The sequence below is a fragment of the Mobula hypostoma genome, chromosome 2 (assembly GCF_963921235.1).
Source record: "Mobula hypostoma chromosome 2, sMobHyp1.1, whole genome shotgun sequence".
NCBI lineage: Eukaryota > Metazoa > Chordata > Chondrichthyes > Myliobatiformes > Myliobatidae > Mobula > Mobula hypostoma.
In genome coordinates, this window is record NC_086098.1 from 86,360,482 (window position 1) to 86,386,415 (window position 25,934).

The following is a 25,934-nucleotide window of genomic DNA, read 5'->3' on the forward strand; positions in this document are numbered from 1 at the left end:
TCTGGAGGAATGTTGTTTGGTGGTTTATATGTATACAGTTGAATGACAATAAACTTGAACTTAACCATTCTGGCACGAACATATCATATTAACCATGTCCAGCAGAACAACAGCGGAACAAGCTCCTTTCGTCTTCCCCACTCACACAAAATAGACAGGCCTCCGATGCCAGGACAGGCTGCCTCTGGGTCTCCAGCCTCCGTTGGACTCGCAGACATTGGGCCTCTGATTTCGGGGCCACATCAAAGGTCACTGTGCAAGATAAAAGTTGACTGTGTTGGACGTAACCTGTTGTCAGGGATAGAAGATTGGCAGGCTAACAACAACAGAAGGCGAGCATAAATGGGTCTTTTACTGGTTGACAGGATGCAGTGAGTGGTGTACAACAGGAATTGGTGCTGAGAACTTAACTTTTTACAATTTACACAAATTACCCAGATAAGGGCACCAAATGTGTGTTTGTTAAATTTGCAGGCCACTCAAAGGTGGGTAGGAAAGTAAGATTTAAGAAGGACTTAAGACTACAAAGAGATGTAGATAGGTTAAGTGAGTGGGCAAAGATCTGTTAAAAGAGCATAATATGGGAGAGTGGATTTTTTTCCATTTTGGCAGGAAATCCTTACAAAGCAAAATAGGATGGTTAAAGGAAGTGGTGTTGGTTTCTGTTCCCTATTTGAGAGTCTAGAACCAGAGATCACAGTAAGAGTTAGGTCATTTAGGTTTGAAAAAAGATTTTCTCCCCAACCCCCACCGCCCCCACTCAGGAGGTGGTGAAACTTTGGAATTCACTCTGCAAGAGCTTTGGTGATTCAGTAATCACTTGTTCAAAATAGAGGTTGTTGGATTTCTGGATATTAAGAGAATGAAAGGAAATGTGGTAATGCTAAAGTAGATTGAATATGATGATCAAAGGAGGAGCTCTTTAAGGGGCAAGATAACCTATTCATTCTAACTCTTATATTCTTAAGATGTGCGGACTTGTTGACTACATTCATACTGAGTAAGAGGCATATCATGCTTTAGACATTGCCAAGTTATTTCACAAACAATGGATCAGATTAAAATCCTGAAGTGCTGCCAGCACGGTTATGAATAGTGGTGTTCAATCAAACAGCCAATGTCAGGGGCTTTGTTCCATAAATATCTCTATCTTTAGCGTTGTTGGAAGTCCAGAACGCAGTGAGTCTGGAGGTAGAAGACTCAAGGTTGAGAATGGAAGGTAGAGGCCTGTAGGAGTCGTGAGAGCCTGGGTCACTAGGGTCAGAAGTCAAGGCCTGGAGGTCAAACCGGTGATTGGTGAGTCCTGGGGTGAAGTCCAAAGTTGGAGGCTCCATCTCTGAGGGTTTGGGGCCAAGGCCCAGAGGCAGCCTCTCCTGGGGTTGGAAGCTGTCTGAGGGGATGGGTGGGAGGGTGGAAAAGGGGCTAGTTTTACTGTTGTTTGTTTTGTAGTTTAGCTGAACATGGTGGGCATGCTATGTTGGTGCAGTAATATGTGTTGACACCTGTGGACTGTCCCCAGCACATCATCTGGTTGCGTTGGATGTTAACACAAATGACATGTTTCAATGTGCATGTGACAGATAAATCTGAATCTGAGGTGAGCAGTTGAAAACAAAGGATAAAGTTGATATTTGTAATGATCTTCAGCCTAGAATGCATAAGATATAATCCACTTTGGCCTCCTACTTGGACCTGAGATCATAGAAGATCAGTCTCTAATCCTCATTATAAAGAAGAAAGACCCCGAGGAGAAGGGTTAGGCCATTCGGCCCCTCAAGTTTGCAACAGTATTCAAGATTATGGCTGATCTACTTCAGCATTTTTCTGCACCATCCCCATATCCTTTGTTTCCATCAATATTTTGGTATGTATCAATCAGTTTTCCATGAAATCAATGAATGAGCATCCATAGTGCAGGGAATTCTCAATCTCGCAATTCATTTTAGTAAATTATCCCCAATTACAATTGATATGTAATATCTGTCCATGGCCTCCTCTACTACCATGATAAGGCCAAACTCAGGATGGAGCAACAACAGCTTGTATTCCATCTGGATAGCCTCCAATCTGACAGCATAAACATTAATTTCTCCCAACTCCCTCTTTCTCTTTTTCTTTTCGTTCTCCATTTTGATTCCCCTCTTTCCCCTTCTCTTCTCACCTCCCTCTGGTTCCTCTCTTCCTTCCCTTTCTTCCATGATCCACTGCCCTCTTCTATTAGTTTAACATGGAACAGTACAGCACACAAACAGGCCCTTCAGCCCAGTATATTGTGCCAAATCAGCTAAAAATCAAATCAAAAACACCCAAACTCTAATCCCTCCGACCTACACCATGTCCATATCCCTTCATCTTCCTCACATCTATGTGCCTATCTAGATGACTCTTAAAAACCTCTAATATATTTGCCTCTGCCACCATGCCAGGTGGCAAATTCCAGGTGTTCACCACTCTCTGAGTAAAAGAGCTTACCCATCACATCCCCTTTGAACCTATCCCCTCTCACCTTCAATGCTGGCCTCTTGTATTAGACATTTCTACCCTGGGAAACAGATACTCTCTGTCCCTGTTTATAAAATTATACCTCACATAATCTTATAAACCTCTATCAGATCTCCACTCAGTCTTCACTCTTCCAGAGTAAACAACCCAAGCTGGTCCAGCCTTTCATGATAGCACGTGCCCTCTAAACCAGGCAACATCCTGGTAAACCTCTTCTGCACCCTCTCCAAAGCCTCAAAGTCCTTCCTATAGTTGGGCAACCAGAACTGTACACAATACTCCAGATGTGGCCTCACCAAAGATTTATTAAGTGGCAACATAACCTCCTGATTTTTGAACTCATTGCCATGATTAATAAAATAAAGCCTTCCATAAACCACCTTAACCACTTTATTGACCTGTGTAGCCACTTTCAAGGAGCTATAAACTTGGATTTCCAAGATCTCTCTGTTTAGCAACACTGTTAAGGATCTTGCCCTTATGGTGTCTTCTTGCTTTTGCCCTACCAAGGTGCAACACCTCCCTGGGTTAAACTCCATCTGCCATTTCTCTGCCCACATCTGCAACTGATCTATATCATGCTGTATTTTTTGCCAGTCTTTTACACTATCCACAATTCCACCAATCTTGATATCATCCGCAAACTTACTCACCACTCATCTACATTTTCATCCAGGTCATTTATACCCACCACCAATAGCAGAGGTCCCAGCAGAGATCCCTGCAGAACTCCTCTAATTATAGACCTCCAGCTAGAATAAGTCCCTTCAACCAACCACTACCCAGAGGACTGACAAGTGGCTAATGTTGTACTTCTATTTCAGAAGGGAAGAAGGGAAAAAAATCCAGGAACTATAGACTAGTGAGTCTCACCCTTGGTCAAGGCCTCAGCAATCTCATCTTTTACCTCCTCCAGTTACCTGGGCTAAATCCCATCAGGCCCTGGGGACTTGTCCATCTTAATACTCATAAGGAAGCCCAACATTTCTTCCTCCTTGACCTCTAATAGCCCTAATATATTTATACACTCAGCACTGATCTCTTGGTCCTCCATATCCTCTACCTTGGTAAATATTGAAGTAAGATACTCATTAGATTAGGTTAGATTAGATTCAACTTTATTGTCATTGTGCCGAGTACAGATACAAAGCCAATGGAATGCATTTAGCATCTGACCAGAAATGCAAAGAATAGTGATAACTGCGAATAAAAAAAGTGCTACAGCATACAAATATAAAAGTACTGAGACAGTACAATATGGATGCAATATTGCTTAGCGCTGTGATGAGAGGTTCAGCAGTGTCACAGCCTCAGGCAAGAAGCTCTTCCTGTGCCTGCTGGTGCAGGAGCGGAGGCTCCTATAGCACCTACCGGATGGTCTCTGCATCCAAACAAATGTCCCCCCTTTATCCTTGTGGTCCCACCCTCTCCTTACTTATTTTCTTGCTCTTGATGTATGTCTAGAATCCCTTGGGATTTACCTTAATCCTACGTGCCAATGACTTTCTATGGCCCCTCCTGGCTTTCCTGATTCCCTTCTTTAGTTCTTTTCTGGCTTCTTTATAATCCTCATGTGTTTCATTTGATCCTAAATTCCAACGCTTTACATACTTCTCTTTTTTTACTTCTTGACTAAATCCATCACCAGTCTGGGCGTCCAAAGTTCTTTCATCTTTCCGACCCCGTCTTCCTTCCAACAGGAACATACCTTTCCTGACTCTCCGCAGTTGATCCTGAAGCACCCTCCATATGATTGATGTGGACTTGCCAGAGAAAAGGTGTTGACAATGAACTCCTTTTAGCTCCTGCCTGATGCCCTTGTAATATGCCCTACTCCAATTTAAAACTCTTCCGCAAGGGCAGTACCTATCCTTATCTAGAGCTATCTTGAATGTTAAAGAGTTGTGGTCACTATTCCCTAACTGCTCACCCACAGATAGGTCAGTCACCTGGCCAGGCTCATTACCCAACATAAGGTCCAGGACGGCCCCTCCTCTCGTTGGACCGTCCACATATTGATTTAAGAGACCCTCCCGGATATACTTAAATTCTGCCCCATCTAAACCCCTTGCATTAAGAAGGCCCCAGTTTATATTAAGGAAGATGAAATTCCCCCATGACAACAACCCTATTATTGTTATACATTTCCTTAATCTGTTTACATACCTGTTCCTCAATGTCCTGGTGGCTAACAGGGGTCCGTAGTACAATCCCTTCAGAGTGATTGCACCCTTCCTATTCCTGGGTTCTACCCAAATAGACTCGGTGGCTGAACCCTCCATTATGTCTCCCCTGAGTGCAGCTGTAATATTGTCCCCGATTAGTAGTGCAACTCCCCCCTCCACAACTTTTACCTCCTCCTCTATCTTTTCTAAAACTTCGAAACCTATTACATTAATCACTCATTCCTGACCTTCTCTCAACCAAGTCTCTGTAATGGCCACAACAACGTAGTTCCATGTACTGATCCCTGCTCTAAGTTCATCACCTTTACCCATAATACTCCTAGCTTTAAAATACACACGCTTAAAATTATCTGACCCATCATACTTGTTATTTTGATTTTGCCTTTCAATACTTTCCCTGACATAACCTTCTGGTCCAATCCTTCACTTACTGACCTGGTGCTCTGGTTTCCAGACCCTTGCAAAACTAGTCTAAGTTCACCTGAGTAGCACTAGCAAACCTCCCAGCCAGGATGTTGATTCCCCTTCAGCTCAGGTGCAACCCCTCCCTCTTGTACAGGTCACCCTTCACCAGAAAAGATTCCACTTTAATTACTCTTCTGTCCTTTACCCCTTCCATGTATCCCCTCCCCCCACCTGTCTTTCCCCTTACTTTGTCTCACCTATCATCTGCCAGCTTGCATTCCCCCTCCCCACCTTCTTATTCTGACTTTTGCCCTTTTCCTTTGCGGTCCTGATGGAAGGTCTCGGCCCAAAACATTGACTGTTTATTCCCGTCCATACATGCTGCCTGACTTGCTGAGTTTCTCCAGCATTTTGTGTTTTGCTCAGGATTTCCAGCATCTGCAGACTTGTGTTTACTTACTCAACAATAAACTCTTAAATAAAATTCAGGGATTAGAACTGCTGCCTCATAGCTTCAGCCACTGGGACTTAATCCTGACTTTTGATGCTCTCCCTGTGATGGTGCTGGTTCTAACTTCCTTCCATATCACAAAGCTGCATGAGTTGGCCTCTATAAATAGTTCTGGTGTGCAGCTGAATGATAGAATCTGAGGGCTGTCTATCACACAGGCCATCATTGAGCAGATCACAAGTGATTCATCTTCAGACTCTGTAAAGCTTTTCCATTATCTAGAAGGCACTTATCAAAAGTCTGATAGAATAACCGTCTGGATCTCTACAGTGCCTACAACAAAAACGCTCGACAGGTTCCAATTGACTAGGTTAAAGTAGCTCAAATAACCAGTACAGCATTCATTTCCTCATAGTAACTTTCTCTACTGCTTCCACGCCGTCTAACACTGACATCCAAACATCTTCAACACCACTTCACTTATCACATTCCCCACCACCTGAAACACAAATGAAGCGAGTAGACAGTAGTTTCTAAGTCACACGTTAATCTGAGTGTAAAATATTTTGTTATGCCTTCATTACTGAAGATCTCCCATCCCACCAGCACCATGAAATAGTTTCATCATTGGGCTGCAACACTTGAAGTAGGTACACCACCACCTTCGGAAAGGCAACTAGCAATGGTTAATGCTGGAGAAATGTCCTGACGAAGGGTCTCGGCCTGAAACGTCGACTGCGCCTCTTCCTATAGATGCTGCTTGGCCTGCTGCGTTCACCAGCAACTTTGATGTATGTAGCAATGGTTAATAAATGTTGGGCTCATCAGCAATTCTGACATCAGGTTAATGAGGATCAACCAAAGGTAGGAAAAGACCATCAAGCCTTCCATTTCATCGTTCAGTGACTGAAAAAATATAAACAAATATGTCTAATCTCTTCACCGATAAATTTCCAATTATTAGCTCTTATCGAAAAGACAGGCAATTCTCCCCTTCCCCCAATAAGATCAACAAATTGTTTTATGTACACTTGAATATACATTTCTGACCTCTTCAATTGCTTAAAAAATGTCACGTTGAATCAAACAATAACAATACAGTTCAAGATTCAAGATTATTTATTTTCATTCTTCAGAATGCGAGTGTAAAAGGAGAACAAAATGATTGTTATTCCAGATGTGATGCAGCATAAAAATAAGCATAAGACATTAATAAATATAAAAGCAATTCTAAAAAAAAATGTAGAAGAACTGTTGGGTGTGGCCATATAATACATGAGATTAACTTGTATAGATAGACCGATTGTATGTGCATTAGCTGTAGGAGTATCTGACAGGAAATGATAAAGTAACTCTTGGCAAGAGGAACTCTTCTGGGTAGCAGCAGGGCATATAAAATCACAATAGGAGAGTGTCTAGAGTTGGTATGAGGTGAGGACTGTAAGTGTAAAGTGGCAGTGGATGGGGGGATGAAGGGTGCTGAGAGGCTTGGAGAGGAACGGCTGATGTGGATGTGGTGATGGATGGAAATGAGTTAACAGTTGCACCTCTATAGAATAAACAGCAACACATGAACTGAGGAGTCCATTGTAAGACATGGCAGCAGAATTAGGCTCATGGCTGATTTAATATCCCCTTCAACCCCATTCTCTCGCTGTCTCCCCGTAACCTTTGACACCCTTACTAATTAAGAACCTATCAACCTTCACTTTAAATATATCCAATGATTTGGCCTCTGTGGCAATGAATTCCACATATTTGCCACCCTGTACTTATTGAAATACATTGTGGAAGTATTGCATGGTCCAAAGATTTCTGCAATATTATACTGGTTTACTCTTATTTTAACTTCCATTTTCTATTCTTGGATGTGAGGTAAGTTCGGTTTACTTCATTATGGAATGAATTTGCTTTGCAATTTACTATTACCATGAATGTGATGTAGTTACTGAAGTAGATTTATAATAAACTGTGTGTTCTGATCTTCAGGATTCTGCCCAGGATTTGGCTTGGTAGTTGTCCGCGACAAGTAGAGCATGTGACCGTCAAACTTAAACACGAATTGGGGGTGACTGCAGTAATGAATTTTCAAACGGAGTGGGATGTTGTGCAGAATTCAGCTGGATGTAACCGCAGACCAGAACCAATGAGACCCGAATTCATAATGGAATTGTACAAAGATGCTGACATTGCCTATGTGTGGATGCCAACTCCAGATATGAGTACAGAAGGTGAAAACTTATTCATTTTGATTAACTATTGATTAAAACACGATCGTTTTTAGTGGGGGGGGCGGTGGCACGGTAGCATAGTTGTTAGCATTAATGTTATTACAGTGTAAGCAACCCAGGTTCAATTCCACCACTTCCTGTAAGGAGTTTGTACACTGGTTTGACCACATTGGTTTCCTCTGGGTGCCCTGGTTTTCACCCACATTCCAAAGGCATACAGGCTAGTAAATTAATTGGTCACAAGAGTGTAACTGGGTGATGTGGGCTAATTAGGCTGAAAGAGCTGTTACAATGTGGCATCTCTAAATAAAAATAAAAATATATAAATAATAACCTGCAAGATAAAAAAGTGCAACACAAAAATAAGCTGACTGAAAAACAACAACCTGCATTTACATAGCCCCTTTAACATGGTAAATCAACCCAAGGTGCACCACCAAACATACTGACACTGAATCAGCCAGCAAGATATTAGGAAACATGAATAAAAGCACAACGAGGCATGTTTTCCAGGACCAAACTGGCTAATGTGATGGGGCATAATTTTAAAGTGACTGGAGGAAAGTACAGAGGTACTCAGAGGTACAATTTTGACAAAGAGAGTGTTGAATGAGTGAAATACACTGCCAGGGGTTGTGGTAGAGGCAGATGCATTTAAGAAACTCTTAGATGGGCGGGGGGGGAAGGGGGAGGGAACGTCGTTGTGTTGGGCACGTGGCCAAGTGGTTAAGGCGTTTGTCTAGTGATCTGAAGGTCGCTAGTTCGAGCCTCAGCTGTGGCAGGGTGTTTGTGTCCTTGAGCAAGGCACTTAACCACACATTGCTCGAGTGACGCCCCACACAGACTTCCAATCTGCGCCTTGTAAGGCATGAAAATGCTCGACACAGGCCTCTCATGGTCTGAGTCGACGTTCCCCCCTTAGATGGGAACATGCATGATATAAAAGTGGAAGGCCATGTAGGGGGGAAGGGGTAGATTGATCTTAGAGCAGGTTAAAGGTTTAGCACAAACTAGTGGACAGGTGTGCCAGTACATTGCTGTACTGTTCTGTGTTGCATGGTTTGAAAGTGCCTTAAAAAGGGAGATTTGGTTATAGAATCTTGATAGCTTCGGACGGAGATGGTTGTTGGCACAAGGACCTCAGGCCATCAATGAGCACAGAAATGTTGCATGCTGTGGAATGTTGACTCCATCGCTGAGATTTGCTTTATAAAACAGGAACCCTTCTCAGAAGTTGATTGCCAGTCTTGGCAATCAATGGGGCTTGAAGAAATCCAAAATCTCAGGCAGAGAACCCACAACTGTTACTGGAATGTCAGAGTGGTGCAGGAGAATCTTAATTAAAGAGGAAACTTGAGGCAAGGCTGAATACAGGGGCACTCCTACTTAACCTGCCCCCAGGAAGTGTTGTAGAGGTACTTATTTTCTCTATGAAACTATCCTCACCTCCCTTTTACTATACAGCTTCAAAGACAGGAGGCCAATCAGGGTTACCCACAGGCTGCAGGTTACATTTAAGGCTGTTATTATGAAAATACCTCTGGCTAATCTACCTACATGCAGTTGAATCAGTTGAAAGCATGTTTGAAATCCTTAAAATTCAGTTATTTTGATGGCATGCCTTTATTCTGATACTCTACAGGCAGGGTGAAGATGCTCCCTCAGGCAGTTTACTTGCTGCATGGTTTGCTAGAGAATGGCCACACTGTGTATGTACATTGTAACGCGGGGGTAGGAAGATCGACTGCCACTGTATGTGGGTTCCTGATGTACATCACCGGTTGGAGTCTAAGAAAGGTCCAATATTTTGTGACTTCCAAGCGACCTGCAGTTTACATCGATGAAGAGGCTTTGATCCATGCCAAGAATGAATTTCATCAAAAATTTGGACATATTCGTTCTTCTGTGTGTCACAATTGTTAAGAGTACAACTATACCTTGGCACAACTACCCTTTGAAGGATACAAATAGTTTCTTGCTTTTAAATGAATGGCTTTTTTAATGTTCATTTTAGGACAGCACAACATGAACAACTAATCCCTTGCAAAAATTCAGGTAACTTTAAAATGTGCATGCTATTTAATTCTGAAACATTTTGGTGTCGTTTTAAGAATAGATGGTGATTGCAAGCTGGCTGTGGTTTTTGACCTAGGATGTTGGATGGAAACTGCTTATTGCTAACAAACTCCTCCAGAATGATTATTGTTTAGTTACCTTGACCCGGCTGGTGGCATAGTGGCATCAGCACTGGACTTCGGGATGAAAGGTCCCAAGTTCAAATCCAGCCAGCCGTCTCCCCTGCACACTTTCCATCCATGCTGGGTTAAGAGCTGGTGATCTCTTTGGAAACTCACCTGGCAGACGGCAATGGAAAACCACTACTGTAACTTGCCTCGAACGTGGTTCCCCACTATCTCAGAGAGGCATGGAGGGAAATCATCCGCTAACCGGAGAAACTCCGGATGCCACATACCTTTCCTTTTCCTCAGTTACCTACAAATATCAAAATAATCTCTGGGCCACACATTATTCCCTGAATGAAGTCCTGCTTGATAACAAATCGTTAGGATCTTTTCTTTTATAAACTGATCCCCATTAGAAAAACACGCAGACTTTACTCAGTGGAACAATTAATTCAGCAAGCTTGGATTGAGAGCAAGACATTGGTTGTGCTTAGCTTAAGAAACAAACATAACAGAAGACAACAGATTAATTATCCACGACACCAGATGCTTAGGGTTTAGACCATAAGACATGTGATCTAATTCTGCTCCTTTGGCCCATCGAGTCTGCTATGCCATTCAATCGACTCCTGCCTTCTCCCCATAACCTTTGATATCCTGGCTAATCAAGAACATATCAACCTTCACTATACTCAATTACTAGGCCTCCACAGCCATCTTTGCAAAGAATTTCACAGATTCATCAACCACTGGCTAAAGAAATTCTTCCTAATCTCTGTTCTAAAGGGACGTCCTTATATTCCGAGATTATGCTCTCTGGTACTAGACTCCCCCACTATAGGAAACATTCTCTCCATATTCACCATTTATGCCTTTCATTATTTGATAAGTTTCAATGAGATCCTTCTAAACTCCAGCGAGTACAGGCCCAGAGCCATCAAGCACTTTAGACAATAAGCCTCAACCCAATTACTTGATATGGCACAAACTCTTCATTATCACTTATTCATCTCCTTACGTTTCAAATATATTTATGTCATTCATTTTAACTATTTGAGCTATCATGTTCTACACCGTTACCAGCTTTCTTTTTAAATCCCCTGTTGAACTCACCAATGATAACCATTTCATCTCATTTTCAAATTTCTCCATGACTTTATACCCTGTATAAAACAGCCTTATTCATGCCTCATATTTCAGCTGATGCTTGGGTAGCAATTTTGTCAGGGATATGGGAGGAGGAATGGCTTTGTTCATCCTCTTAGCCAGAGTACAATGGGAAAAGAAGTGAATCAAATCTTTTAATCTGTGCAGCATTGTGACAATATGCTACTGCTAAATCACACTGTAATTATACTAATTTTAATGAGAATTTCCAGATCAATGTTGATTTTGAATTCAAATATCAAGTCAAATTAAAAATGAAAATAGACTGAATATTTCATCCTGATATGTCAAAAACAAAATATGCTGCTTGGTGAACATTAAAAGCGTGGTACTCAAATATAGTGCATTAACAGCTTAGATGCAGTTCATTGAAATAAAGGTGGATTGTATTTGTTTCAAATCTTATGTATAATCAATAACTGACCATATGCAATGGAGAAGATGTGTTCATTTTCAACAACTCTAAGTTTAGTTTTATTTTAAGTTAATTTGTTGCCAAAACAAATGATTCTACAAACGTATTAGAACTACGAAGCCTCAAATCTGGCCCATTGAGCTACTAAGGTAGCTGGTATGCGGCTCATTTTTGAACCAAATTTTGTCTCCAGTTCAACCTTTAGTATGTTACCATAAGACATGGGAGCAGAATTAGGCCATTTGGCTTGAGTCTGCACCACTATTCAATCATGGCTGATTTATTATCCCTCTCAACCTCATTCTCCTGCCTTCCTCCACTTTAAATATACCCATTATTTTCCCACAATTAAAAAGGGCATTTTTGATCTATTATGCCTGTCAATCCTTGGCTAATCAATATGACAAATTGGACTTATGTAGCTGCTTTAACCAGGGAACACACCAAAAGGTGTATAAAAATTTGCACAGGCACAAAAGATAGGTAAATACCTAGTTTTTTGAAAGAAGGGGAGGGAACTTAGGAGATGAATTCCAGAGCACAGGACGTCAACAGATGGTGGTGTAACCAACAGCAAGGGAACAATGATAACAGGCAAGGTTCAAAGAGCCAAAGTTGGTGGAGTGCTAAGAGGCAATTTGCACAGCTGCAGGAGATCCCAAAATAGAAAATGGTTTGTAAAAAAATAAAGCCCAAATATTCTAAAATTTAGTACCAATCCTCGTGCTTATCTTTATCAAGAACAAAGAACAAAGTAAACGCCAGATGTTAAAAGTTCTTAAAATTATGAAGGTATTTTTGTTCTTTGATTGTTAAAGATCTTGAGTGATTAATATCAAGGTGCTGAAATTCCTGGCAGCTTGTAACAGATACACATCAGGTGCCTTCCCAAGTATCAGGAGGTGATAATCAAATGGACCATTTTGCAAGTTAGGACACAGGCAGCAATCTTTTGGTTGAGGTCATATTTACTGAAACAGAGGCAAATTATATTACAGAACTCATTTATATTAAGACTTGGAACAGAAAGTACAAACCTACAAAATGACAGTTTTCATTAGGCTTGATCACACAGACACTGTAATTAATGTAATACTTTTCCTCCTATAACAACCTTCATGCTTATGATTATCAATAGTTAAGTAAACTTCCAAATGAGAGAAAAATCAAATAAACCAGGGGTAAATCAGGAAAGGATCTTACAAATTCCACTTGATCCCTACAACAGTCAAAACAAGTTGATGACAAGTTATTATGTAATACATCAAACTCATCTGTTACTTGTGATCAACTGACATCAGCCCTTTCTATCTATTTGCAGCAAACCTATGCACGCCAAAAGAACCAGCGTCTTGCTTAATCTTCTGGAATAAAAAGCTGCCAGTTAAGCTAGTTATGGTGTTATTTCTTCCTCCATGCCCTCTGACTCCTTTATGGTTTAATTCAAACCACACTTTGCCAAGATGGGTGGATAGAAGAATATATGGCTTTGACTGGTGTTCAATGCTACAAAAATTAAAATGCAGAAATTCTTCTGCACACATCTCAAACACCGATCAATTGGTATTTTTATCAGGGCAAGCAACAGCTCAGCAACATACTTGGGACAATGTTGGCTGGTTAGTTACAGGATAGGTTATTCAGATAAGACCCAAGTTACACTTTTAAGGGAGACAAATTAGTTTGAAGGAATTTTTCAGTTTTAACTTTTCCATTTTTTCCACACTCAAATCTCACAGCTGAAACTTCTGCCTATACTCATATTGCTACTTTTTCTCAGGACAGATTTCAGCTTTTGGCTGGAAAGGGATATACCACTGAAGGTGCCTCACTACAATGCTGTAATTCAATCTCAGCTTCCATAACTTGCATTCTATTGTTTTAACTGTGGAAAGAAAGAAAGTAACTTTTATTTATAAAGTACCAGTCTAATTTGTATGCTCAAGAAACTGGAGTAGGGCATGGAACTACAATTACATAGCTGATACACGTTGAATGTTCTAGGTGATGCCAATTGAGGGTCTGTACCAGCTGGACATGTCAACCTAAGCCTTGAAACATCTGAGTTTTCTGACCTCCACTTATTTCAAAACATTCATGGAACACAATGACTGACTACTTTTCCTCATCATTTGCTATGGACTTCAACTCATCTCTCAAAAAAAAAGAGCATTATGGAATCAGTGTAATTGACCACTGTTCATTTCAAAACGTGCACCTTCAAAGACCAAAATAGGTTTCAAAGGCACAGATGCAATCCAATAGCAGAGCAGCCAAGCAATCCATATATACTCAGGGTAGAAAACAGAATCTTCTCTTTAGGACCTTTAGTTATAAAGGCTGTTGATAACCATGTAAATGATTGCCAGCCCCAAGGATTGATAGTTATTTTACTTAAGCTGGCTAAAATAAGCAACAATCTACTCATACGAATAAACCTTAAGGTACATTATATCATACTGCAGCCCTAACTTGGTGATGCAATAGTTACAATAAAATCTAGCGGTTGTGAATGCAAGTCTACCCCTGAAACGACCATGTTATCTATACTGACAATTCAGTGCAGTACTGAGGGAAGGATGCACTGTCAGAAGTACTAGCTTCCTAATGTGTTTCTAAACTCAGGCTGGGCCTTTATTTTGGGATGAAGTAAGATGACCCCACAGCACGATGAGAGTGACCAACTCTCATTTAAATCCTGGTTAACATTTATCCCTTAATCAACGCGATCTAAACAGATTTCCTACCTATTTACCTCATTGTTTTAATTAACCAATAGCTCTCAAACTATAATAGCTTGTTTTGGGAGTAATTAAAACTACTTAAATTAAAAAAAAACACTTTAGGAAACCTCAAAGCAATTTACAGGCAATGAATTACCTGAAAATGATAATGTTGTAAGCAGCTTACACAGAGCTGCTCCCAAAAATAATGTAACAATGAACACTTGATTTGCTTGTTTTTGAGTATTAGTGACCAGTACAGTATGATGACGTACACCTGAGTATACCACCAAGCTTCCGACGTGGAGAAATGTGTTCCCATCTGAGCCAATACATGACCTGCAAAGGTGGATGACCAAGGGTTTCAACAATGGAACAGGGAAGTTTTAGATACTGTATTAGTGTTTACTGCAAAATGCTTTACTTCGCTTCAAGGAAGCTATCATCACAGTTTCAAATAGTCAGTCTCAACACAAGTACAACATTCGTAAATGCTGGCAATGGATTGGGGAAAAAATTTTAATCTAAAAATCTCATTTGCTTGACAATTCAGTACACAATCTTTGATCATGCTTGAAAAAAGCAGGATATCTTCAAGTAAAATTGAATTAAAAATTAAGCTTCAAATATTTTAAGATACATTTACATGGCTTACAATTTATAAAAAGTTCAATATAAATAACATGCAAAACAAAATGTTCTATCAGTTGATAAAATTTTAGGTAAGAGAATGCTCAGGTCCTGACGATGATTTATAAACAAAAAGAGCTGCTGTAACAGGGTGAATAGACTGGTATTGTGGTTAAAAGGTACTGACATTTACTCCAAAAATCATTGCATATAAGGTCGTATCACCCCAGGAAAACGAGGCATTGGAACACCTTCAACTGTACAAACTATGCAAGGCAATTGGCAATAGAAACTGTCCATCAGAGTAGAATATACTTGAGTAAAGTTATGTTGTCTTCCTAAAGCCTTTCAAAATTGGATAGATGTTTTCAAATGCTTCATAGATTTCCGCACGAACTTTGGCACCTTTAAAATAAAAAAAAATCATGCTTTAATTATTAAAAGCACTGAGTTCAAGAGATGGAAATTATGTTATGGCTTTATTAAACTCTAGTTAAGCCACATCCAAAAATCTCTTTGACCCACTATTGTTAGGAAGGAGGTACAGAAACATCAGGAATAGGACTGCCAAACTGGGTTACAGCTTCTTCCCCCAGGCTGTGAGACTAATGAATACCCTGCCATCACTGAGGTCTCATCACTAGGAGAGCAAGCTGTTTACTGTATTGTTTACCTGTGGTGCACACTTCACATGTAGTTTGAATTACGTTAAATTATTTGTGGTAATATTCTGTTTTATGTGCTGTATGTGTGACATCTTCAATGTGGAGGCACCATGTTCTGGAGGAATGTTGCTTCATTTGGTTGTATATATGCAAAGTGAGATGGCAATAAACTTGAACTAAAGTACTGCATTCATTTCTGGTCACTGCTTTATAAGAAAGATGTGGAGGCTTTGGAGAAGGTACCAGGCATCCTCTGAGAACAGATTTGATGGGCCAAATGGCCTAATTCTGCTCCATAACTTATGCTTAAGAGGGCATGTGCTACAAGGAGAGGTTAGACAAACATGGGTTGTATTCTCTGCAGTGGCAGAGGCCGAGGGGAGATGATAACAGTTTATAAGATAAGGAGCATAGACTAGAGAGTCAGTATTCCATCCCCGCCTCCCCGAATCAAACATCTATAACACACTTTGTCTAAAACATTAAACAAATGTGATGGGGTAGGTTCAAAGGGGATGTGCGGGCTAAGTTTTTTTTTTACACAGAGTGGTGGGTGGCTAGAATGCACTGCCAGCAGTTATAGGAGGCAAATAGGATAGAGGTGCTTAAGAGGACTATGTTTTGGCATAAGAGATTAATTTAGTTAGGTATTTAATTAGTTCAGCACAATATCGTGGGCTGAAGAGCCCGTTTCTGCGCTAACCTGTTTTATGTTCTAATGCCATATTCTTTGATATTCAAAAATTATCAATTCCTATTTTTGAATATATATGGCCACCTTGCCTCTACATTTCCAAACTGAAAAAAAGAGATTGCAGAATGAATCCTAACCTTCCCTGGGAGATGAAAAGTGGGCAAAGCGTTATAGGTGGAAAATGTTCAGAAGACACAAGCTATAGTGAAGGACAAATAAAGTAATATAGTGGCATTTCCATTAAAGAGCAGTATCAGGTTGGTAGGTAGGATGGAGAAGTGACTTTTAACTGAGCTAACCTTGCCAACTGATAAGTCATTAGGAAACATAGTCAAAGGACCAGACAAGATGTATCTCAGGCTACTGTGGGTGGCACGGGAGGAGATTGCTGAGCCTCTAGCAATGATCTGTGCATCATCAATGGGGACGGGGGAGGTTCCGGAGGATTGCAGATGTTGTTCCCTTATTCAAGAAAGGGAGTAGATTTAGCCCAGGAAATTATAGATCAGTGAGTCTTACTTCAGTGGTTGATGAGTTGATGGAAAAGATCCTGAGAGGTAGGATTTATGAACATTTGGAGAGGCATAATATGATCAGGAATAGCCTGATTGAATTTTTTGAGGACGTCACTAAACACATTGATGAAGGTAGAGCAGTAGATATAGTGTATATGGATTTCAGCAAGGCACTTGATAAGGTACCTCATGCAAGGCTTATTGAGGAAATAAGGAGGCATGGGATCCAAAGTGACCTTGCTTTGTGGATTTAGAATGGACTTGCCCACAGAAGGCAAAGAGTGGTTGTAGATAAGTCATATTCTGCATGGAGTGGTGTGCCTCAGGGATTTGTCGTGGGACCCCTTCTCTTCGTGATGTTTATTAATGACCTGGATGAGGAAATGGAGGGATGGGTTAGTAAATTTGCTGATGACACAAAGGTTGGAGGTGTTGTGGATAGTGTGGAGGGCTGTCAGAGGTTACAGAGGGACCGATAGGATGCAAAACTGGAATGAGAAGTGGCAGATGGAGTTCAACCGGGTTCATTTTGGTAGGTCAAATATGATGGCAGAATATAGTATTAACCTAAGACTCCTGGTAGTGCGGAGGATCAGAGGGATCTTGGGGTCCAAGTCCACAGGACACTTGACTCTGTGGTTAAGAAGCCTTACGGTGGATTGGCCTTCATCATTCGTGGGACTGAGTTCAAGAGCCAAGAGGCAATGTTACAGCTATATAGGACCTGGTCAGACCCCACTTGGAGTACGGTGCTCAGTCTGATCACCTCACTACAGAAGGATGTGGAAACTATAGAAAGGGTGCAGAGGAGATTTACAAGGATATTGCCTGGATTGGGGAGCATGCCTTACGAGAATAGGTTGAGTGAACTTGGCCTTTTCTCTTTGGAGCAGCGAAGGATGAGAGGTGACCTGATAGAGGTGTACAAGATGATGAGAGGCATTGATTGTGTGGATAGTCAGAGGCTTTTTCCGAGGGCTGAAATGGCTAACACGAGAGGACACAGTTTTAAGGTGCTTGGAAATAGGTACAGAGGAGATGTCAGGGGTAAGTTTTTTTTTACACGCAGAGAGTGGTGAGTGCGTGGAATGGGCTGTTGGCAATGGTGGTACAGGTAGATACAATAGGGTCTTTTAAGAGACTCCTGTATAGGTACCTGGAGCTTAGAAAAATAGAGGGGTATGGGTAACCCTGGAAAAAAGTACGTACATGTTCGGCATAGCATTGTGGGCTGAAGGGCCTGTATTGTGAAGTTTTTCTATGTTTCTATAACCCGAGAACTTGAAGATCCGTAGTAAAGCGCCACCAAGTGGATATCTGCTGTTAAAGGACTGAACTGTAAATCAATGGTAAGAAATGGAAAGGAGATATACCTTCAGGAAAAAAATGCTTTGAGATATATACAATCATCAAGGCAAAGGAAGGGATGAATCTGGAATATTCTTTTAAATCCTGAAAATAGTATGAAAGGGTAACGTTCAAGCTTGTTAATCATAAAATCTTGACTTATTATCAGGAATTTCCTCTTTGCATGGAGGAGCAGATATCTAGAAAAAATAGGCAATAAAAATCAAGAGCCAGATGCCAATATAAAGGGCAACCGTAATTATGAGAAACAGCCAAATGACGAAGCGATGCAACTTACCCGTCAATACAACTTTTCCTGACACAAATATTAGTAATACAATTCTTGGCTTGATCATACGGTAGATCAATCCAGGAAACAGCTCTGGTTCATAACTGCAAAAATAAGAAACAAAGTTTGATATTTGACTTTTTGAACCTATTGCATCATATAACTGGGCAAAAATGAGCTTAGTATATATGCTACACACACAAAATGCTGCCTGGCCTTCTGAGTCCCTCCAGCATTTTGTGTTTTGCTTGTTTGGGTTAATATATACACTTGTTTTTTGTTTTAATTGTAACATGCCTTATGTTGCTACAGTGGTTCCATTAACAGACTAGCAATCCAGAGGCCTGGACTAACAACCCAGAAACCAGAGATCAGAACCAAACAAATTACTTATGGAATTTAAATGAAGCTAATAACAGAATTAGCAACATGGCTTAGCAAAGATTACCACAAAACTACTAGATTGTTTCAGAAGCCCAGTCCATCATAGGAAAATGCTACCATTGAGCAATTGTGCAAGAAGCACTGCTGCAAGAAAGCAGCATCCATCAAGGAACCTCACCATTGCTTCTCATTGCTGCCATTGGGGAGGAGATACAGGAACCTTGAGTCCCATATCATCAGGTTCAGCAACAGTTATTACTCTTCAACCATCAGACTCCTGAACCAATAATTCAGCTCTGACCTTGATTCCACAACCCACAGACCCACTTTCAAGGACTCTACAACTCATGCTCTCAGTATTATTTATTTATTATTTATTATTTTTATTTTTGTATTTGCACAGCTTGTTTTCTTCTGCAAATTTGCTTCTCGTCAGTCTTTGTGTGTAGTTTTTCATTGATTCTGTTGTATTTCTTTGTTCTACTGTGAAAGCTTGCAAGAAAATGAATCTCAGGATATTATATGGTGACATAAACGTACTTTGACAATAAATTTAATTAAACCCCATTTGGTTCCTCAGTTTCCAACGGGGGTAAAAACTGCTGTCCTTACCTGGTCTGGCATATATTTGACACTAGACCCACCCCATGTGGATGACTCTTTGCTGCCCTCTGAAATGGCCAAGCAAGACAATCAATTCTAGGCTTCTTTACCATATCAATACCACTGTTCTGAAGCAATGATTCCTTAAGGTTGTTATAGCCGGAGGTGGTAGTGGGAATAAGTGCCCGCTACCCTTTAAATGCTCCCTGTGGCATGTGTCTCAAATAGCCTCTGAGTACCAAGTCCAGCTCCTAGCCTTCATGTGTAGCTTAGCTACCAAGCCCGGTGAACCATTTCTACTCACAGGAGAAGGAATAAAGGCAGGTTACTGGCAACTTAGTACCAGTCACTTTGGGCAGCTCATCAGCCGTGGCTGGCAGTTCACCTAAAAGGAGGAAATCTCTGATCTCAACCCTCTGCTGTCTTGTGACTATACCCACTCATGGGGAAGGCTTCGGAGGTAAACCCAGAGCTGGAATCCCTAATGTAGTTCCACGTTGAATTCAATGCTGACTGGCAACTCCTGCAATGCTGCTGGTGCTAAACTGTATCCGGCTCTGCTATTTCGGATTCATCAGCTGCATGGAGAGGGGGAGCCTGCTACTTGGGCAGTAGCCTGCTTTCCACATTGTACTGTGCTGGTTTGTGTATCACGTAGATATCTGGGACGTAACATCTATGGTTGATCCCAACCTCAAAAAAGTAATGAAAGAGTGAAAGCAGAGATCATCTATGTAGTGATTTTGGTTCGGGTAAGGTACAGTACAGCCAGCCTAGCTGACTTTGTAAAAACCTCCTCATAAAGTACTGGAGACAGGAATTAAACTGAGGCCATCTCAAAGACTATTCAAATTTTGGTATTATAGTATTCTCCGTGCATTGCATCCCTAGCAGACAAACAGTACACAAGTGAAAGGTCTTAAACAGCTGCAAATTCTATCTTTAAAAATATTTATGCTTGGTAGAGGAGCTCTGATAGCAAGGTCAGCAATCTTGTTAATCACCGCTGCAGTGAAGTGGACATGGTCAGGCATCCATCTGGACTGCTGCAGTATACCAGGTTGAAACCAGTGAATAACTTGACAGGTAATCAGTGAAGGACTGAAGTCATTTATAAGCCAGATCTTGCAAGGACAGCAGATCTTTAGAAGAAACTAAATTAAACAGCAGGATTCTAACAATATTACAACGGCTTCATGTTCATGTTTTACTTGAATGTCACATTTTTGCTGATTCGTATTTCAATCTGCTGGATTACTGGTATAGAAAGCTGTATAGCAGGACAAATGATAATAAATGCCCCTATTCCAAGCAATGTTATTTCAATGCCATGTTCATCTTAAAAGGTAACAGTGATGTTCTAAAGGGCATTTTTAATGTATCTGGTCTAATCAATTGTTTTCTCACATTCAACATCAGTGTCTGATCAAAATTTTAAAAATACATACATTCTGTAAATGATACCCAGATAAACATTTTGAGTTTGTGTTTGTTAAACATTGTAAAGGCAACACTTCATTGCATCCTCAATGACGCAGACTACAAGGAATGCATTTGAAAGTGAGCACTACATAGCAATTTAGAAGAATTAATATAATATGGAATAAGGTATAAATTCAGAATATAAATTCAGGTTTAATCATTCACTAAGATAGCAAGAAAAGATGGTGAGGGGAAAATCTGGCCAATTGTTTTCAAAATTAGTCCTGATCACTGTGCTTTTACCTTTAAAATTTGGTCACAAGGATCAGCCACTGAAATATTGAAAGAAACAAGTAGAGGCTAGATAAAAAGGAAAAAAATAATTCATCAATATGAACACATTGTAGGGAGAACCCTCTGAAGAGTATAATATCCCCCTGGGTGCTGATACTTAGATTCTATCTACAGATTCATGCAATGGGGTTAAAATTAAATAACCTTCTGATTTGAAACATAAATTCAACCTACAAACACCTATTTTTTTTTCATAATTAACTAATACACAGTGACTTCAATTTCCAATAGAAACCAGCTTTGCTTTTAGATTACATATTAAACCTCTAGCCCTTTTCCTCCACTATCATTACCTGCTGAACTGCTGATGGGTGAGCACCAGGCCTTCTAGTCGAATAGGAAATTTCACGTCACAGCTGCCTACCATATTCTGAATTTTAAAATCTAGAAACTTGGCTGGAAATCCCAACTTCTGTACAACTCTGGCATATTTTCTTGCTGCTAAACGCGACTGTTCTTCACTGAAACAAAGCACATGGATTAACACCAATAAAGCAAATGGAGACAGATAGCAACACTAATAAAACATAGGTATTGTCCAAGTTGCTAAACACTTCCAGCACTTATTGCTTTTAATTGCCAATATTAAAATGCCAAACTGGCTGTATTACATGAAAGTTTCTTGTTATTTTGTGTGTTTTTGATGATGTGCTATATTTCGACTGATGGCCAAAATACTCAATTTTGGTTTCATCAGACCATAGAGCTATCTTGCAGCTGACTTCAGAGTCTCCCACATGCCCTTTGCAAACTCTAGCCGAGATATCATGTGAGTTTTTTTCCCCCCCCCCAACAGTGGCTTTCTCTTTGCCACTCTCCCATACAGCAGCCTTGAAGCACCCAGGCAACAATTGTTGTATATGCAGAATCTCCCCTCTCAGCCACTGAAGCTTGTAACTCCTCCAGAGTTATCAAAGGTGTCTTGGTTGCCTCCCTCACTAGTTTCCTTCTTGCACAGTCACTCAGTTTTTGAGGACAGCTTGCTCTAGGCTGTGCCATATTCTTTCCATTGCTTGATGATTGACTTAACTGTATTCCAAGGGATATTCAGTGACTAGGGAATTTTCCAGTATCCACCTCCTGACTTGGGGTTTTCAATAACTTTTTCACGGAGTTGCTTGGAGTGTTCTTTTGTCTTCATGGTGTAATTTTTGCCAGGATACTAACTCACCAGAAGCTGGACCTTCCTGATACAGGTGTATTTTTACAACAATCAATTGAAAGACCTTGACTGAACACAGATCTCCATTTAACTTATTACACCCTATCCTCGTAAAATGCAGGGGATACATTCCTCGCAGTCGACGCATAATGTAAAATCGCATAATGTGAATAATTATTTAAATGGAGAAAATAGGGATGCGTTCCAGAGGGCTTCCTAAATATGTTTTATCTGTAATTTATTCACATTTTCTTACCAGTACGACACAAAAGCAGTACCACAAGGCAACATTTGTATTATATTTCATCAATTTAAGGTAATATTCAATGGAATAAATCATAGAAAGTTAACATCCGAGGGTGTACAGTACTCACCAACAGTGGCAGGTGTGTTCGCTCCGGGAGATGAGTGGTTGTTGTGGTGTTGGGCAGCTTTACATGGATAAGATGAATGGTTGTGATCGTCAGGATCAGATCAAGCACAGCAAGAGGTGAAGGAAGACTCACAGAACTCTTAGAACTGCCAGCAGCAGAAGGTGTTACCGATTTGAAGAAAGTGGTGAGGGTTGTTTGCTTGGCAGCATTTTGTTTTTCAGCATAAATTTGCCTGTAGGGAAGAAGGGTTAACGGCAGAGAGCGACTGAAATGCGGACTCCGTTCTAAACTCGGGTCCATGTCCATCGCCATTTGTGCCAAGTGTTCCAACTTCCACCATTCCCTCACCATTGGTAAGCTCCCGGGATTTTCAAAATTGTCCATTGCTTGCAGCATCTGAGAGATAGTTTGCCGTAAAAAAAAAACGCCTTTAGATCACCTTGGTTGAGTGGTTGAATCAGCATCTGAGAGATAGTTTGCCGTAAAAAAAAAAACGCCTTTAGATCACCTTGGTTGAGTGGTTGAATCAGCGATGTTTTGTTGGGTGGCAGGAAACGCACTGTTATGTTAGGATGAGTGCTGTCCAAATGTTTAGGATGGGCTGGCGCATTGTCAAGCAACAAAAGAACTTTAAAGGCAAGATTCTGTTCCTGGCAGTAGCGTCCCAGAGCTGTGTTACCTTCAGCTGATGCCGCACTGTTTATAATTTCCAACTTTTTTTGAGTGTTAAAGTGGTTCTCTGCCACTCGGCTGACGGCCCAGGACATGACATCGGATGCTTAGGAGGATAGTTAAATATTTCAAGCACAAAATCACTGCACTGTAGGTAAAACCAACCAACGTTTAAGAGCACAAGATTGCGCATCCACAACTTGCCAAAACCAACGCGAGACTGGTGGGAGTGAGATTGTGAGACGCGCGCACCTGACTTGTATTGCCAGAAAAGCAGCGCTCCTCGCATAACTGTGAGTACTACTCCCATACAAGGAGACGTTGGTAGAAATAGGTTCCTCCCATAACTGTGAATCCGCATTGTCTGAAGACGCATATAACAAGGATAGGGTGTATGTGACTTCTAAAATTCGCTGCACCAGTGATGATTTGGTGTGTCATATTAAAGGGGGGGGGGGTTGAATACTTATGCAATCAATTTTTTGTGCTTTATATTTGTAATTAATTTAGATCATTTTGTAGAGATCCATTCTCACTTTGACTCAAATGAGTCTTTTTCCGTTGATCAGTCAAAAAAGCCAAATTAAATCCACTGTGATTCAATGTCATAAAGCAATAAAATATGAAAACTGCTACGGGGGGGGGGGGTGGGGGAGAATACTTCTTATAGGCACCGTAGGAGCAGAATTAGCCATTAGGCCCATCAAGCCTGTTCTGCCATTTCATCATGCCTGATCCATTTTCCCTCTCAGTCCCATTCTCCTGCCATTTCCCCATATCATTTTATGCACCGACAAATCATGAGTCCACCAACCTCTGCCTTAAATATACCCAGTGACTTGATCTCCACATCCACTCTACGGCCAAAGAAATTCCTTCTCAGCTCCATTCTAAAAGGATGCCCCTCTAATTTGATGCTGTGTCCTCTGGTCTTAGACTCCCCAATCATAAGAAACCTCCTCTCCACATCCATTCTCTCCAAGCCTTTCAACATTCAATAGGTTACAATGTCACCCCTCATCTTTCTGAATTCCAGTGAGTAGAGGCCCAGAGCCATCAAACACTCTTCATATGACAAGCCTTTCAATACCGGAATTATTTTTGCCAAACTCCTTTCAACCCTCTTCAATGTCACCACATCCTTTCTTAGATAAGTGGCCCAAAACTGCTCACAATACTCCGTGAGGCCTCATCAGTGCTTTATAAAGCCTCAACATTACATCCTTGCCTTTATATTCTAGTCCTCTTGAAATGAAAGCTAACATTGCATTTGTTTTCCTCACCACCAGCTCAAGCTGCAAGTTAACCTTCAGGGAATCCTGCATGAGGATTCTCAAGTCACTTTGCACTTTTGAATTTTCCCTCCATTTAGAAAATAATCTATCCTTTCATTTCTTCTACTAAAGGAGGGGAGGAGAAGATGGCGGCGCGATGCAGCGCGCGCGGTCGCTCTGAAATGATATCGTATTTGTTAAGTAGGGGCCATGCACAATTCTGATTTGATGAAGACAGACATGAGAAGCATGGAGGAACATCTGGAGAAACTTCTGAAATGCCTGCTTTGCTGCCGCTGCTACCGTGCAATCGAGAATCTCCGGAGGGGAAGGCCCCATATCCTCGGCTTTGCCTATTGCTTGTTGCCGGGGCCGGGGTCAAAGCACTTGGCAGAGATGGTGCTCGGTGTCAGAGGCTCGAAGTTTTTGGACGGACTCAAGAGTCGGCTGCTGTCAGGTGCTTCCAGGGTGCTGCATCGGCAAGTTTGCGGCGCTGGAGGTTCATGGCAGAGAGTTTTTTTTTTCTTCCTTCTACCGTCTGCGTGAGATGATGGGACTTCTGCGAGACTTTGAGACTTTTTTTTTACCATGCCCATGGTCTGTTCTTTATCAAATTACGGTATTGCTTTGCACTGTTGCAACTATATGTTATAATCATGTGGTTTTTGTCAGTTTTTCAGTCTTGATTTGTCTTGTGTTTCTGTGATATCATTCTGGAGGAACATTGCATCATTTCTTAATGCATGCATTACTAAATGACAATAAAAGAGGACTGCGTGTCCTCATAATCTAATTTAAGTGCATGACCGTACACTTCCCAGCACTGTATTCCATCTTTCACTTCTTTGCCCTTCTCTTAATCTGTCTAAAGTCTTCTTGTAGCATCTCTTCTTCCTGAAAACTACCTGCCTCTCCACGTATATTCATAACATCTGCAAATTTGGCCACAAAGCAATCAATTCCATCATCCAAGTCACTGACATATAACATAAAAGGAAGCGGTCCCAATGCAGTCCCCTGTGGAACGCCACAAGTCAATGGCAGCCAACCAGAGAAGGCTCCCTTTACTCCCACTCTTTGTCTCCTGCCAATCAGCCAATGCTTTATCCATGCTAGTATCTTTCTTGTAATACCATGGGCTCAACTTCTTAAGCAGCCACATTTGTGGCATCTTGTTAAGGCCTTCTGAAAATCCAAGTACACCACATCCACTGATTCTCCTTTGTCTACCCTGCTTGTTATTTCTTCAAAGAACTCCAACAGATTTGCCAGGTAAGATTTTCCCT

General features: G+C 41.0%; 2 protein-coding genes across 4 annotated transcripts in view; one reads left to right on the forward strand and one right to left on the reverse strand.

Moving 5' to 3' along the window:
• The window catches only part of epm2a (EPM2A glucan phosphatase, laforin), a 30,613-nt gene extending 19,218 nt beyond the window's left edge, over window positions 1-11,395 (forward strand). For 2 of the 3 annotated variants that reach the window (XM_063039872.1, XM_063039889.1), the window contains exons 3-4: window positions 7,534-7,775; window positions 9,418-11,395. In XM_063039872.1, the coding sequence (XP_062895942.1) occupies window positions 7,534-7,775; window positions 9,418-9,698 (523 nt within the window). In that variant the 3' untranslated portion in view covers window positions 9,699-11,395. The remainder of the gene's footprint in view (window positions 1-7,533; window positions 7,776-9,417) is intronic. The other variant, XM_063039880.1, reaches the window with a different exon arrangement.
• A 151-nt stretch (window positions 11,396-11,546) lies between these two features.
• Window positions 11,547-25,934, reverse strand: part of tbp (TATA box binding protein) — a 39,430-nt gene continuing 25,042 nt past the window's right edge. The window contains exons 6-8 of the mRNA XM_063039899.1: window positions 21,460-21,627; window positions 18,413-18,507; window positions 11,547-15,298 (exon numbers count right to left, since the gene is read on the reverse strand). Coding sequence (XP_062895969.1) covers window positions 15,219-15,298; window positions 18,413-18,507; window positions 21,460-21,627 — 343 coding nt within the window. The 3' untranslated portion in view covers window positions 11,547-15,218. The remainder of the gene's footprint in view (window positions 15,299-18,412; window positions 18,508-21,459; window positions 21,628-25,934) is intronic.